This window comes from Mycteria americana, chromosome 2, assembly GCF_035582795.1.
Source record: "Mycteria americana isolate JAX WOST 10 ecotype Jacksonville Zoo and Gardens chromosome 2, USCA_MyAme_1.0, whole genome shotgun sequence".
Taxonomy (NCBI): Eukaryota; Metazoa; Chordata; class Aves; order Ciconiiformes; family Ciconiidae; genus Mycteria; species Mycteria americana.
The window spans coordinates 496,689-512,150 of record NC_134366.1 but is presented as its reverse complement, the minus strand read 5'-3'; the positions used below and the strand labels follow the sequence as shown (position 1 = coordinate 512,150).

Below are 15,462 nucleotides of genomic sequence, written 5' to 3'. Positions count from 1 at the left end.
GTGCTGGGGGTCCCGTGGCCGTGCCGGGGGTCCGTGGCCGTGCCGGGGGTCCATGGCCGTGCTGGGGGTCCCGTGGCCGTGCCGGGGGTCCCGTGGCCGTGTCGGGGTCCCGTGGCCGTGCCGGGGTCCCGTGGCCGTGCCGGGGGTCCCGTGGCCGTGTCGGGGTCCCGTGGCTGTGCCGGGGTCCCATGGCCGTGCCGGGGGTCCCGTGGCCGTGTCGGGGTCCCGTGGCCGTGTCGGGGTCCCGTGGCCGTGTCGGGGTCCCGTGGCTGTGCCGGGGTCCCGTGGCCGTGCCGGGGGTCCCGTGGCCGTGCCGGGGTCCCGTGGCTGTGCCGGGGTCCCGTGGCCGTGCCGGGGGTCCATGGCCGTGCCGGGGGTCCCGTGGCCGTGCCGGGGGTCCTGCACGTGCCGCCCCCCGGCACCGCCGCCCCTGCGTGCCCCCGGCCGGGTGCCGGGCCGGCCGGGCCGGGCCGAAGCCCCTCGCCCAGCCCCAGGCGGGGTCGGCGGCGCGGCGCGGGCCGTGTCCCGGCGGGTGGTGCCGTGGCTGTGGGGCGCCCATTGTGCGCGGGGCGGAGGCGCGCTCGGCCGCGGTCGCCACTTCCCCGCCGTGCCCGGAGGAAGCGGCCGCTCCCGGCACCGGCGGCTCAGTGGCGGCGCGATGGGCAACCTGCCGGCCGTGCTGCCCGGCGCTGCCCGCTCCTGCGGCCTCGGCCTCTGCTCCCGGCAGCTCGGCGCCGCGCCCGAGGAGAGCACCGGCACCGAGCGGGGCAGGTGGGTGCGTGGGGCGGGCGGGGGGCGCCGGGACCCGCCGTGCCGGGGCTGCTGTCCCCCTCCCCCCCCGCCCCCCGCGACCCGTGCCCTGGCGGGGACCCCTCGCTTTGGCGTCCTCCTCCTGCCTGGCCCCGCCGCGGCTCACGGGGACGTCCCCACGCGGCCGGAGCCCACCGGAGACGTGTCCCCGCCGGGGCGGCTTTGCGCAGCTCTCGGCGGGGCAGGGCGCGGTGCGGCCGCGGGTGGCCGTGGGCAGCAGAGCCCTGCGCCCGCCCGCCCTCGGTGCCCCGTGGCATCGTGCCGGCGTCCCCCGCCCCACGGCGTGCCCCAGCCCCACGGCGTGCCCCGGCAGCCCCGCCGCGGCACCGCCGGTCCCCCGGCGGCAGCCCGTGGGACGCGTCGGGATGTACCGGGGTGTGCTGGGGTGGATGGGACGTATGGGGACGTATGGGGAGGGGGTGCGTGGGGTCGAGTGGGGACGGGAGGTGTGGGACCCCCCAGCCCAGAGGGCACGGGACGGGACGGACGGGACGGGACGGGAGGGGAGGGGAGGTCGGTTCACCCCCCCGGTGGCTGGGAGCCCACTCTGACTCATGGCCATTGTTCACACTCACACACGCACGAGGCCCAGGAACGCCCCGTGCCCCCCCCCAGCCCCACGGCTCAGCCCCACAGCCCAGCCCCTCCCCCAGCCCCGCGCCCCCCCAGCTCAGCCCCACGGAGCCGAGTCGGGGGCACCACAGCAGCACCGGGGGCTGGGGGGCAGGGGAGGTCCCCGGTCACCCCCATGTCCCCGGCACAGCCCCCCACAACCCACCTCCACTGCCCCCCACTGCCCCCTGTGCCCCCCCCCCGCCCCTGCCGGCCCCGCTCCCGCCCCCCGGGGGTCACAGTCCCCACGGGCAGGTCCCAGCACCCCGGGGTGCCAGAGGCCGTGAGGGTCCCGGTGTCAGAGCCACTGCAGCAAGCGCGGGTGGGGGGGGGTGTCCCCGGGACCCCCAGCTGTGCTCCACGCGTGGGGCGGGCTGGGGGCTGCCAAGCCCCCTCCCCAGGCCTGGGCAGGGCTCAGGGCCGACCCCCCCCACCCCAGCTCGGCACCCACGCGCCCGGCGGAGCCCCCCCGCTTCGCCCGGCTGAAGAACTGGGAGACGGGGAGCATCGGCTACGACACGCTCTGCGCCCAGGCCCTGCAGGTGTGGGGGTGCAGGGCTGGGGGGCTGTGGGGCACGGGGCTGGGGGTCGCAGGATAGGGCTGTGGGGTACGGGGCTGGGGGGCACAGGATGGGGCTGGGGGACACGGGGCTGGGGGGTGCTGGATGGGGCTGTGGGGCACGGGGCTGTGGGGTGCAGGATGGGCCTGTGGGGCACAGGGCTGTGGGGCACGGGGCTGTGGGGCACAGGATGGGGCTGGGGGGCGCTGGGCTGGGAGTGTGGGGCTGCGATGGGGGGATATGGGGCTGGAGGTGATGGGGATGGGGGGTGCGGGGCTGGGGTCCGGGTCAGGGCCCCCCGGTGACCCCGCGGCCGCAGGAGCTGCCCTGCTCGGGGCAGCGCTGCCTGGGCTCGCTGGTGCTGCCGCGGCCGCTGCCGGCCCCGGTCCCCGAGGGTGCCCGTCCCGCCGAGGAGCTGCTGGGCCTGGCCCGGGACTTCATCACCCAGTACTACCTGTCCCTGCGGCGGTGAGCGGCGGGGGGCCAGGGCACGGAGCTGCCCTTCCCCGGGGCGCCCCACAGCCCCAGCCCTGCCCACGATACCCCACAGCCCCAACCCTGCCCCAAAGCACCCCAAAGCCCCAGCCCCATCACTGCCCCGGGGCACCCCATAGCCCCAGCCCTGCCCCAAAGCGCCCCAAAACCCCATCTCTGCCCCGGGGCACCCCATAACCCCAGCCCTGCCCCAGAGCATCCCACAGCCCAGCCCCATCCCTGCCCCTGGGCACCCCACTGCTCCAGCCCTGCCCCGGGGCACCCCATAGCCCCAGCCCTGCCCCAAAGCGCCCCATATCCCCATCTCTGTCCTGGGGCACCCCATATCCCCAGTCCTGCCCCAAAGTACCCCAAAGCCCCCGTCCCAGCTGTGCCCTGAGCACCACACAGCCCCAGCTCTGCCCAAGACAGATACCCTAAAGCCCCATCCTTGCCCCAAAGCACCCTGCACCCCCAGCCCTGCCCCGGGGCACCCCATATCCCCATCCCTGCCCCAGAGCGTCCCACAGCCCAGCCCCATCCCTGCCCCTGGGCACCCCACTGCTCCAGCCCTGCCCCGGGGCACCCCATAGCCCCAGCCCTGCCCCAAAGCGCCCCATATCCCCATCTCTGTCCTGGGGCACCCCATAACTCCATCCCTGCCCCAGAGCATCCCACAGCCCAGCGCCATCCCTGCCCCGGGGCTCCCCACGGTCCCATCCCTGCCCAAGACACCCCACATCCCCGTCCCTGCCCGGGGCACCCCACGCCCCACAGCGGTGCGGGGGGTCCTGAGGTGCGGGGTGTCGGCAGGGAGAACTCCCCGGCACACGCCCAGCGGCTGCGGGAGGTGGAAGCCGCCATCGGGGCCACCGGCACCTACCAGCTGCTGGAGCCCGAGCTCGTCTTCGGGGCCAAGCAGGCCTGGCGCAACGCCGCGCGCTGCGTGGGCCGCATCCAGTGGAACAAGCTGCAGGTGAGGGCGGGGACCCCCGCCCCACGGCGCTGGCAGGGACCCCCGCCCCACGGCCGGGAGCCGCCCCGGGGCGGGTGCTCCATGGGGCGGCTGGGGGGCAGCGGGGCGTCCCCCCGTCCCCCCCTGACCGCGTCCCGCAGGTCTTCGACGCCCGGGACTGCGCCAGCGTGGGGGAGATGTTCAGCTTCCTCTGCACCCACATCCAGTACGCCACCAACCGCGGCAACATTCGGTGAGAGGCCTGCCCGGCCGCCGCGCTCGCCGCCGGCTGGACCCCCGGACCCGGGGCGGGACCCCCGGCCCCCCCGCGGCCAGGGGGCGTGGGTGACGTCCCGCCCCGGCCCCCCCAGGTCGGCCATCACCATCTTCCCCCAGCGGACGCCGGGCCGGGGCGATTTCCGCATCTGGAACACGCAGCTGATCCGCTACGCCGGGTACCGGCAGCCCGACGGCTCCGTGCGGGGGGACCCGGCCAACGTCGACATCACGGAGGTGAGGAGACCCCCAGGACCCCCGGCTCCCCCGGCGCCGGCCCCGCCCTGACGCTGCCGCCCCCCCAGCTCTGCGTCCACCACGGCTGGAGCCCCGGCGGCGGCCGCTTCGACGTGCTGCCGCTGCTGCTGCAGGGCCCCGAGGAGCCCCCCGAGCTCTTCCCCCTCCCGCCGGAGCTGGTCCTCGAGGTGCCCCTCCAGCACCCCACGTGAGTGGGGCTGTGCCCCCCACGGGCCCAGGGGACCCGGCCCCAATGGGACCCCGATGGGACCCGTGGGGCCGGGGAGGGGGTCCCACGTGCTCATCCCCGGGGAGGGGACGGGAGTGGGGCTGGGATGGAGGTTGGGGACCCACGCTGGGGAGCCGGGGCCGGCGTGGGGCACGTGCGGGTCCCCGGCTGGAGCCCCCCTCCCCGCGCAGGCTGGAGTGGTTCGGGGAGCTGGGGCTGCGGTGGTACGCGCTGCCGGCCGTCTCCAACATGCTGCTGGAGATCGGGGGGCTGGAGTTCCCGGCGGCCCCCTTCAACGGCTGGTACATGAGCAGCGAGATCGGCACCAGGAACCTTTGCGACAGCCAGCGCTACAACCTGCTGCCGGTGAGCCCCACGGCGGGACCCCCACCGGGACCCCCACCGGGACCCCCGCGCCCCAGGGGGGCCGGGCTGAGCCCCCCTCCCCCCCCCGCACCGCCGGCAGGAGGTGGCCCTGCGCATGGGGCTGGACACACGGACGACCTCGTCCCTCTGGAAGGACAAGGCGGCGGTGGAGGTGAACATCGCCGTGCTGCACAGCTACCAGGTGGGACGCGCGGCCGGGGGGACGCGGCACCGCCACGCCACGGGGACCCCGCCGCCGCCACGGCGCCGGGGCGGGCACCCGCCGCTCCCAGCCCCCCCCAGCCCACCATCCCCGCAGGTGGCCAAGGTGACGATCGTGGACCACCACGCGGCCACCGAGTCCTTCGTGAAGCACATGGAGAACGAGCTGCGGACGCGGGGGGGGTGTCCGGCCGACTGGGTCTGGATCGTGCCCCCCATCTCGGGCAGCCTCACCCCCGTCTTCCACCAGGAGATGGTCAACTACCAGCTCTGCCCCACCTTCCGCTACCAGGTGGGCCCGGCCCCACGGCCCCCCAGCCCCACCACGCCACCGGCCCGCAGCTGACCCCCCTGCCCGCCCCACAGCCCGACGCCTGGAAGGTCTACGTCTCCAAAGGCACCACCGTCACCAGGAGAAAGACCTTCAAGGAGGTGGCCAAGTAGGTGCCCACCTTCGGGGGGGGGGGGGTCTCTGGGGGGGATCCCTGCCTGTGGGTCCCTGAGCCAGGGCCGCACGCCGACCCGGCCATCCCCCCACCCCAGCGCGGTGAAGATCTCAGCCAAGCTGATGGGACACATGATGGCACGCCGCGTCAAGGCCACCATCCTCTACGCCACCGAGACCGGCAAATCCCGGACCTACGCCTGGAACCTCTGCCAGCTCTTCCGACACGCCTTCGACCCCAAGGTGGGCAGGGGGAGATGGGGGGGGGCAGCAGCCCCCTGTGCGTGTCCCAACCCCGTGTGTGTGTCCCCCCCCACGTAGGTGCTGTGCATGGACGAGTACGACGTGGTGTCCTTGGAGCACGAGACCCTGGTGCTGGTGGTGACCAGCACCTTTGGCAATGGGGACCCCCCCGAGTGTGCGGAGGTGAGGGGCTGCGGGGGGGAGAGGATGGGATGGGGATGGGGATGGGGAGGGGATGGGGACGGGACGCTGACGTGCCACCCCCAACAGAGCTTCTCCAAGGCGCTGATGGAGATGACCTCGCCCTACACCAGCACCTCCCAGGCTGAGCCGCCCAAGTGAGCACCCTGGGGAGGCCGGGGGTCCCGGCTGGGGGTGGGGAAGGGCCCCCCCGCCCTCACCCTGCCCTCACCCCTCTGTCCCGCGCAGGAGCTACAAGCTGCGGTTCAACAGCGTCTCGCAGTCGGACCAGCTCGTCGCCTCCTGGAAGAAGAAGCGGCGGCAGCTGAGCAACACCGACAGCGCCGGCACGCTGGGTGCCCTGCGGTACTGCCGGCACGGCCGCGGCCGTGGCCACGGGCACGGGGACGGGGTCCTCTGCCCGGCCTGAGCATGGCGTCGGGCTGGGGCTTGGGGTGCCCCATCTGGGGGGGCCGCACGGTGCCAGGCTGGTCTGCGGCCGGCTGCCGGCCGGGGAGGAGGCAGAGCCCGTGGTGGGCACCGGCCCTGGCCCCAGCTCTGGCCCCGTCCGTCCCGTGGCTGTGGGAGGGGGTGGGAGCTGCCCCTGGGGGTCCCCAACCCTGAACCCTGCTTGTAACAGCCCTGACCCCCCCCGCTCACATGGACCCCACCCACAGACCCCACCCTGACCCATAGCCCTGGGTGCCCCCAGCCCTGGGCAGCCCCCTCCCCCAGCCCTGAGCATCCCCCTACCCCCAGCCCTGGGTGCCCCCAACTCCAGCCCTGGGTGCCCCCCAACTCCAGCCCTGGGTGCCCCCCACCCAGAGTGCAGGGTCCGACCCCAGGGCGGGGGGTCCGGGTCCGGGCTCACTGCACCCCGCCCTCCCGTGGCGGCAGGTTCTCGGTGTTCGGGCTGGGCTCGCGGGCGTACCCCCACTTCTGCGCCTTCGCCCGGGCGGTGGACACGCGGCTGGAGGAGCTGGGGGGCGAGCGGGTCCTGCCCATGGGCGAGGGCGACGAGCTCTGCGCCCAGGAGGAGTCCTTCCACACGTGGGCCCGCCTCGTCTTCCAGGTTAGGGGGGGTACCGGGGCGGGGAGGGGGGGGGGCACCCACCGGCCCCCCCTCCCGCACCCACCGCCCCCCCCCACCCCGTGCCCCCAGGCCGCCTGCGAGACCTTCTGCGTGGGGGACGGGGCGGCGGGGGCCGAGGAGCTCTTCGCCCCCCCCCAGGGCTGGAAGCGCCAGAAGCACCGGCTGGTCGGGCAGCCCCAGGCCACAGAGACCCTGGCCGGTACCCGCCACCCCCCGGGACCCCCGGCACCCCCCCGGCACCCCCCCGCCCCTGCGGGAGCCCCCGAGCAGGGGGAGCCGCCCGCCCCTCTGCATCGCCCTCCGCTCGCCCCGCGGCCCCCCCGGGACGCCCACCCCTGCGCAAACGTGGGACCCCCGAGGCACCCTGCCGAGAGTCTCCCCCACCCCCCCATACCGCCCCCAACCCCCCCCATCACCCCCCATCTCCTCCCAGCCCCTCCCCATGACCCCCCAGCCCCCCCTGTGACCTCCCCCCCATGAAACCCCCCCAGGATGCCCTGTGACCCCCCCAACCTCCCTGCCACCCCCTCTCCCCTCCCAGGACCCCCCCAGCCCCCCCAGCTCCTCCCAGGACCCCCTCTGACCCCCCCCAGTGACACCCCCCCCCCAGCCCCCGTGTGATCTCCCACCCACCGTGACCCCCCAGTCCTCCCTGCCACCCCCACCCCCTCCCACCCGCCCGTGCCCCCCGCGCGCCCCAGCCCCGCTGTGCCCCCCAGGGCTGTCCCACCTGCACAAGCGCCGGGTGTTCCCCTGCACGGTGCTTTCCGTGGAGAACCTGCAGAGCGAGGAGTCCAGGTGAGCCCCCCACCCCGGGACCCCCCCGCCCCCGGCACCCCAGGAGCCCCACGCCCCTGGGAACCCCCGGCCCCCCCGTCTCTGGGACCCCATCACAGCCCCGAGCCCCCCTGCATCCTCAGGACACCCACACCCCCCACACACACCCCCGGCCCCCCCATCTCTGGAGCCCCCTCACCCCCGGGACCCCCCACATCCCAAGGACCCCCTCAGGCCCCCGGGACCGCTGCACCCCCGGGACCCCCTCACACCCCCGGGACTCCTGCACCCCCGGGACCCCCATCTCTGGGACCCCCCCCACCCCCGGGACTCCTGCACCCCCGGGACCCCCTCACACCCCCGGGACCCCCATCTCTGGGACCCCCCCCACCCTCGGGACCCCCCCACACCCCCGGGCCCCCCATCTCTGGGACCCCCCCACACCCCCGGGACCCCCTCACACCCCCGGGACTCCTGCACCCCCGGGACCCCCATCTCTGGGACCCCCCCCACCCCCGGGACTCCTGCACCCCCGGGACCCCCTCACACTCCCGGGACCCCCATCTCTGGGACCCCCCCACACCCCCGGGACCCCCTCACACCCCCGGGACTCCTGCACCCCCGGGACCCCCTCACACCCCCGGGACTCCTGCACCCCCGGGACCCCCATCTCTGGGACCCCCGGGACCCCCCACGCCCCCGCTGACCCCCGCGCAGCCGGGCCACGCTGCTGGTGCGGCTGGGCTCGGCGGGGCAGGCGGAGCTGCGGTACCAGCCCGGGGACCACCTCGGCGTCTTCCCCGCCAACCGGCCCGAGCTGGTGCGGGGGCTGCTGGGGCGGGTGCAGGACCCCCCGCCCCCCGAGCAGCCCGTCCTGGTGGAGAGCCTGGAGGGGGAGCCCGGCGGTAGGAGCCCGGGGGACGGGGGGACGGGGGGACGAGGGGAGGGGCAGGGGCTGAGAAGAGGAAGGGGAAGGGGCAGGGGCTGGAGAATGGGAAGGGGAGGGGGCTGGGGAAGGGGAAAAGGGTGGGGAGGGGGGAAGGGGTTGGGAAGGGGGAAGGGGAAGGGGCTGGGAATGGGAAGGGGAAGGGGCTGGGGAAGGGGAAAGGGGTGGGGAAGGGGCTGGAGAATGGGAAGGGGAAGGGGCTGGGGAAGGGGAAAGGGGTGGGGAAGGGGCTGGAGAATGGGAAGGGGAAGGGGCTGGGGAAGGGGAAAGGGAAGGGGAAGGGGAAAGGGGTGGGGAAGGGGAAGGGGAAAGGGGTGGGGAAGGGGAAAAGGGTGGGGAAGGGGCTGGGGAAGGGGAAAGGGCTGGGGAAGGGGAAAAGGGTGGGGAAGGGGCAGGGGCTGGGGAAGGGGCTGGAGAATGGGAAGGGGCAGGGGCAGGGGCTGGGGCTGGGGCAGGGGCGGGGAAGGGCATCGGCATCCCCTGCCCTGCCCTGCCCATCCCCTGCCCTCCCCATCCCCTGCCCTCCCCTCCCCTGCCCTCCCCTGCCCTGCCCTGCCCTGCCCATCCCCTCCGCTCCCGCTGCCCGCAGGCGGGTGCCCGCCCTGGGTGCCGCAGAGCCGCCTGCCCCCCTGCACCCTGGCCCAGGCCCTCACCTTCTTCCTGGACGTGGCGACCCCCCCGAGCCCCCAGCTCCTGCGGCTCCTGGCCACGCTGGCGCGGGAGCCGGCCCAGCGGCAGCGCCTGCAGCAGCTCAGCCAGGTGGGGGGCGGGGGGCCCTGCCCGACCGGGGTGGGGGCTGCTGGGCTGCTGGGCTGCTGGGATACTGGGATGCTGGGATATTGGGATATTGGGATGCTGGGGTATTGGGATGCTGGGATACTGGGATACTGGCCCCCTCCCTGGCTGGGATACTGGGATGCTGGGATACTGGATCCCTCCCTGGCCAGGATACTGGGATGCTGGGATACTGGGATGCTGGGTCCCTCTCTGGCTGGGATACTGGGATGCTGGGATATTGGGATGCTGGGATATTGGGATGCTGGGATACTGGGATACTGGGATGCTGTGATATTGGGATGCTGGGATGCTGGGATACTGGGATACTGGGATATTGGGATGCTGGGATATTGGGATGCTGGGATACTGGGATGCTGGGTCCCTCCCTGTCTGGGATACTGGGATACTGGGTCCCTCTCCAGCTGGGATACTGGGATACTGGGTCCCTCTCCGGCTGGGATACTGGGCTCCTGGGCTACTGGGTCCCTCTCTGGCTGGGATACTGGGATGCTGGGATACTGGGATACTGGGATATTGGGATGCTGGGATATTGGGATGCTGGGATACTGGGATACTGGGTCCCTCCCTGTCTGGGATACTGGGATACTGGGTCCCTCTCCAGCTGGGATACTGGGATACTGGGTCCCTCTCCGGCTGGGATACTGGGCTACTGGGTCCCTCTCTGGCTGGGATACTGGGATGCTGCATCTGTCCCTGGCTGGGATACTGGGATACTGGGTCCCTCTCTGGCTGGGATACTGGGATACTGGGATACTGGGATACTGGGTCCCTGTCTGGCTGGGATACTGGGATACTGGGTCCCTCCCTGTCTGGGATACTGGGATACTGGGTCCCTCTCCAGCTGGGATACTGGGATGCTGGGATGCTGGCTCCATCCCTGGCTGGGATACTGGGATACTGGGCTCCTGGGCTACTGGGTCCCTCTCTGGCTGGGATACTGGGATGCTGCATCTGTCCCTGGCTGCGATACTGGGATACTGGGTCCCTCCCTGGCTGGGATACTGGGATACTGGGATACTAGGTCCCTGTCTGGCTGGCATACTGGGATGCTGGGTCCCTTCATGACTGGGATGCTGGGATACTGGGATACTGGGTCCCTCTCTGGCTGGGATACTGGGATGCCGGGATGCTGGCTCCATCCCTGGCTGGGATACTGGGATACTGGATCCCTCCCTGGCTGGGATATTGGGATACTGGGTCCCTCTCCAGCTGGGATAGTGGGATACTGGGATACTGGCCCCCTCCCTGGCTGGGATATTGGGATGCTGGGATACTAGGTCCCTGTCTGGCTGCGATACTGGGATACTGGGTCCCTCTCTGGCTGGGATGCTGGGATACTGGGTCCCTCTCTGGCTGGGATACTGTGTCCCTGTCTGGCTGGGATACTGGGATACTGGGTCCCTCCATGGCTGGGATACTGGGATGCTGCGTCTGTCCCTGTCTGGGACACTGGGGTACTGGGTTCCTTCATGACTGGAATACTGGGATGCTGGGATGCTGGGATACTGGGATGCTGGTTCCCTTCATGACTGGGATACTGGGATGCTGCGTCCCTCTATGGCTGGGATACTGGGATACTGGGATACTGGGTCCCTTCATGACTGGATACTGGTATGCTGGGATACTGGGATGCTGGGTCCCTCCCTGGCTGGGATACTGGGATACTGGGATACTGGGATACTGGATCCCTCCTTGGCTGGGATACTGGGATGCTGGGATACTGGGATACTAGGTCCCTCCCTGGCTGGGATACTGGGATGCTGGGGTATTCGGTCCCTCCCTGGCTGGGATACTGGGATACTGGGTCCCTCTCTGTCTGGGATACTGGGATACTGGGATACTGGATCCCTCCTTGGCTGGGATACTGGGATGCTGGGATACTGGGATACTAGGTCCCTCCGTGGCCAGGATACTGGGATGCTGGGTCCCTCTGTGGCTGGGATACTGGGATACTGGGACACTAGGTCCCTCCCTGGCTGGGATACTGGGATGCTGGGGTATTCGGTCCCTCCCTGGCTGGGATACTGGGATACTGGGTCCCTCCCTGGCTGGGATACTGGGATACTGGGTCCCTCTCTGTCTGGGATACTGGGATACTGGATCCCTCCTTGGCTGGGATACTGGGATGCTGGGATACTGGGATACTAGGTCCCTCCCTGGCCAGGATACTGGGATGCTGGGTCCCTCTGTGGCTGGGATACTGGGATGCTGGGTCCCTCCATGGCTGGGATACTGGGACGCTGGGTCCCTCTCTGTCTGGGATACTGGGATACTGGGATACTGGATCCCTTCATGACTGGGATACTGGGATGCTGGGATACTGGGATACTGGGTCCCTCCCTGGCTGGGAGTCTGGGATACTGGGATACTAAGTCCCTCCCTGGCTGGGATACTGGGATGCAGGGATGCAGGGATGCTGGGTCCTTCTATGGCTGGGATGCTGGGATACTGGGATGCTGGTTCCCTTCATGACTGGGATACTGGGATGCTGGGATATTGGGTCCCTCCCTGGCTGGGATACTGGGATACTGGATCCCTCCTTGGCTGGGATACTGGGATGCTGGCCCCCTCCCTCGCTGGGAGGCCGGCCACTGCCAGGCCGGGTGCCCGGCGTGGTGGCGGTGGCCCAGCTGGGTGCCTTGCAGGACGCCCGGCTGTACGAGGACTGGAAGTGGTTCCGGTGCCCCACGCTGCTGGAGGTGCTGGAGGAGTTCCCCTCGGTGGAGCTGCCGGCCTCCCTGCTGCTCACCCAGCTGCCGCTGCTCCAGCCGCGCTACTACTCCATCAGCTCCGCGCCCGGCCCCAGCCCCGGCGAGATCCACCTCACCGTGGCCGTCGTCACCTACCACAGCGAGGGTGAGCGGGGACGGGGACGGGGATGGGGCGGGCGGCGGGGGCCGGTGGGTGCCCCTGGCAGGGGGCTGCTACCTTCTGCCCTGCCACCCGCACGGCAACGCCTGCGCCCAGCACCCCCGTGCTGCACGGCCCCGGGGCGTCCCCCTGGTCCCCAGGGCATCTCCAGGTCCCCAGGGTGGCTCCAGGGTCCCCAGGGCATCTCCAGGGTCCCCAGAGCATCCCCAGGGTCCCCAGGGCATCTCAAGGGTCCCCAGGGCAGCTCCAGGGTCCCCAGGGCAGCTCCAGGGTCCCCAGGGCATCTCCAGGTCCCCAGGGCTTCTCCAGGGTCCCCAGGGTGGCTCCAGGGTCCCCAGGGCTTCTCCAGGGTCCCCAGAGCATCTCCAGGGTCCCCAGGGCTTCTCCAGGGTCCCCAGGGCGTCCCCAGGGTCCCCAGGGCATCTCCAGGTCCCCAGGGCATCTTGAGGGTCCCCAGGGTGGCTCCAGGGTCCCCGGGGCACCTCCAGGTCCCCAGGGCAGCTCCAGGGTCTCGCCCAGCCCAGCCCCATCACGCGGTGCCCGGGCGCTGCCGTTGGACGTGGTTGAGCCCCCAGGGATGCGGCCCCCCCACCCCCCGCCCCGTCCCCCGCCCCGGTCCCCCAGGGCCCCGTCCCCCAGCCCCGCCCGGGCACGGCGGTGTCCCCAGCCCCGCGGGGGCTGCCTGCCGCGGCCCCTCCAGCCGCTCGGGTCCCGCAGATGGGCAGGGCCCCCTGCACTACGGCGTCTGCTCCACCTGGCTGGCGCGGCTGCAGCCCGGGGACACGGTGCCGGCCTTCATCCGCGGGTAAGGGACGGCCCCGCCGCCCCGGGACTGCATTTCCCGGCATGCTCTGCTGGAGCGCACCGCCCATGGCCACACCGCCCAGCATGCGTCATCGCCCCCGCCCGGGACTGCATTTCCCAGCATGCTTCAGTGCAACGCCAACGCCATTTCCCAGCATGCTCCCGCCCGGGACTCCGTTTCCCGGCATGCCCTGCACGCACCCCGCCCCGGGACTCCATTTCCCGGCATGCCCTGCACGCACCCCGCCCCGGGACTCCATTTCCCGGCATGCCCTGCACGCACCCCGCCCCGGGACTCCGTTTCCCGGCATGCCCTGCGCCCCCCGTCCCGGGACTCCATTTCCCGGCATGCCCCGCGCCCCCGCGGTCCCGGTCCCCCGCCGCCCGTGACCCGCTGCCCGCAGGGCCCCCTCGTTCCGGCTGCCGCCCGCCCCCGAGGCCCCCTGCGTCCTGGTGGGACCCGGCACCGGCGTCGCGCCCTTCCGCAGCTTCTGGCAGCAGCGGCTGCACCACCTGCGGAGCGGAGGTCGGGGCTGGGGACCGGGGACGGGGGACACGGGGACACGGGGCTGGGGACATGGGGACACGGGGGTGCAGGGCTGGGGACACGGGACAGGGGAACAGGGGGACAGGGGGACATGGGGACGGGGGTACAGGAGGCCTGGGGACAGGGGGACACGCGGCTGGGGACAGGGGCACACAGGGGTGCAGGGCTGGGGACACGGGACAGGGGGACATGGGGATGTGGGGACACAGGGACAGGGGGACATGGGGCTGGGGACAGGGGGACACAAGGTCACGGTGGCACAGGGACGCGGGGCATGGCAACCCAGGGGTGTGGGGCACAGGGTGGGGCTGTGGGGACGGGGGAAGGGGATGGAGGCTGGGGACATGGGGACACAAGGGCAGGGCAGCGTGGGGACAGGGGGCATGGGGATGCGGGGGCACGGGGGTGCGTGGCACGGGGACACGGGGATGGGGGGATGCGGGGACCAGGCAGCGCGGGGACACAAGGCGGTGGGGGCTGCAGGACACGGGGGATGCGGGGTACGGGGACACGGGGACGCAGGGACAGAGGGACAGGCCCCGTCTGGCTGCTGCCCCCCCGCAGGCGGCCCCCTGGGCAGCATGGTGCTGGTGTTCGGCTGCCGCTCCTCCGCGCTGGACCACATCTACCGGCAGGAGATGCAGGAGGCGCAGGAGCGGGGGGCCCTCAGCCAGGTCCTCACCGCCTTCTCCCGCGAGCCGGGGACCCCCAAGGTGGGACGGGATGGGGACAGGGACCGGGATGGAGGTGGGGGCCAGGGACCGGGATGGGGACAGGGACTGGGGTGGAGGTGGGGGCCAGGAGGGGATGGGGACAGGGACTGGGGTGGAGGTGGGGGACAAGGACCGGGATGGGGACAGGGACCGGGGTGGAGGTGGGGGACAGGACGGGATGGGGGCAGGATGGGGACAAGAATGGAGACAGACTGAGACAAGAGTGGAGCTGGTGACAGGGGTGTGGTGGGGACAAGGACAGGGACAGGGTGGGGACAGAAATAGAGGGGACAGGGACAGGGTGGGGGACAGAAAGACAGGGGTGGAGGCAAGGGTGGGATGGGGACCCAGACGAGGATGGGGACAGGGTACAGAGGGGCAGGGTGGGATGGGGACGTCGGGGCGGGGCGGGGACCGGGGCTGCGTGCCAGGTGTCAGCGGCCGTCCCCGGCGCGGTGTCCCCAGACCTACGTGCAGGACGTGCTGCGGACGCAGCTGGCCGCGGAGGTGCACCGGGTGCTGTGCCAGAGCGCCGGGCACATGTACGTCTGCGGGGACGTGACGATGGCCACCGAGGTGCTGCAGACGGTGCAGCACATCCTGGTGCAGCAGGCCGGCATGACGCTGGGGCAGGCGGGGGACTTCATCAGCGAGCTGCGGGTAAGGGCCGGGGACGCGCGGCACGCCGGCGCCGCCACCGCGCCCGGCACGCCGCCCTGACGCCCGCTCCTCCAGGACAAGAACCGCTACCACGAGGACATCTTCGGCCTCACCTTCCGCACGCAGGAGGTGGCCTTCCGCATCCGCAGCCAGTCCTTCTCCATGCAGGAGCGCCGGCAGCCGGGCCCGGCCCCCTGAGCGCGCCGGGGCAGGAGGGGCCCCCGCGGCCGCTCCCCCCGCCCCGCTGCAGGCAGCGCCGCCTCCCCAGTAAAGGTTTAGTTTTGATAACCCCGGCCCGGCGCTTCGCCTCCCCGGGGCGGCATCGCCGGCACCGCGCGCGGCCAGGAGCGGTGGGGTGGGCACGGGTGGGCCGGGCTCTGCGGCCCCTCTGGGGTGGGGGTCACCCGGCCCCGCTCCGGCCACGGGGCAGCTGGAAACGGCGGGTGGGTGGGTGGGTGGGTGGGAGGGGGGACACAGCCACGGTCCCCGCGGCCCCGACCTGCGCGGCTGCAGGCGAGCGGCACCGCTCCGGCACCACCGCTGCCATCTGCCCGCGTGCCCCAGCACCACCCCCCGAACCACCACGGCTCTGCCCATGGTGTTTCCCCCCGCGCCCCCACAGCGTCCCCCCCCTGCACAGCCCC

General features: G+C 72.6%; 1 protein-coding gene across 2 annotated transcripts; it reads left to right on the top strand.

Moving 5' to 3' along the window:
- Positions 1-3,593: 3,593 nt before the first annotated feature.
- On the top strand, positions 3,594-15,105 carry NOS3 (nitric oxide synthase 3). Of its 2 annotated transcripts, none has more exons than XM_075492104.1 (22): positions 3,594-3,664; positions 3,783-3,924; positions 3,993-4,132; positions 4,345-4,519; positions 4,620-4,721; positions 4,839-5,033; positions 5,108-5,181; positions 5,285-5,429; positions 5,508-5,612; positions 5,700-5,767; positions 5,859-5,975; positions 6,507-6,681; positions 6,772-6,901; positions 7,422-7,500; positions 8,197-8,384; positions 9,015-9,184; positions 11,869-12,079; positions 12,812-12,899; positions 13,303-13,424; positions 14,010-14,158; positions 14,624-14,818; positions 14,894-15,105. In XM_075492104.1, exons 1-22 carry the CDS (start codon positions 3,609-3,611, stop codon positions 15,014-15,016), a joined length of 2,949 nt encoding a protein of 982 aa, XP_075348219.1. In that variant the 5' UTR covers positions 3,594-3,608; the 3' UTR covers positions 15,017-15,105. The 2 variants fall into 2 exon arrangements, with proteins under 2 accessions (XP_075348219.1, XP_075348220.1); XM_075492105.1 differs by having other exon boundaries at positions 8,197-8,405; positions 9,027-9,184.
- The last annotated feature ends 357 nt before the right edge of the window (positions 15,106-15,462 follow it).

What these genes read in the sequence shown, in the direction of transcription:
- NOS3 (XM_075492105.1), top strand. Translation starts at nt 3,609, where the DNA reads ATGTTCAGCTTCCTCTGCACCCACATCCAGTACGCCACCAACCGCGGC. An exon ending in GTGCCCCTCCAGCACCCCAC is followed by an intron (nt 4,133 to 4,344) that starts GTGAGTGGGGCT and finishes CTCCCCGCGCAG; the next exon opens with GCTGGAGTGGTTCGGGGAGC. An exon ending in GCCTGCAGCAGCTCAGCCAG is followed by an intron (nt 9,185 to 11,868) that starts GTGGGGGGCGGG and finishes GGTGCCTTGCAG; the next exon opens with GACGCCCGGCTGTACGAGGA.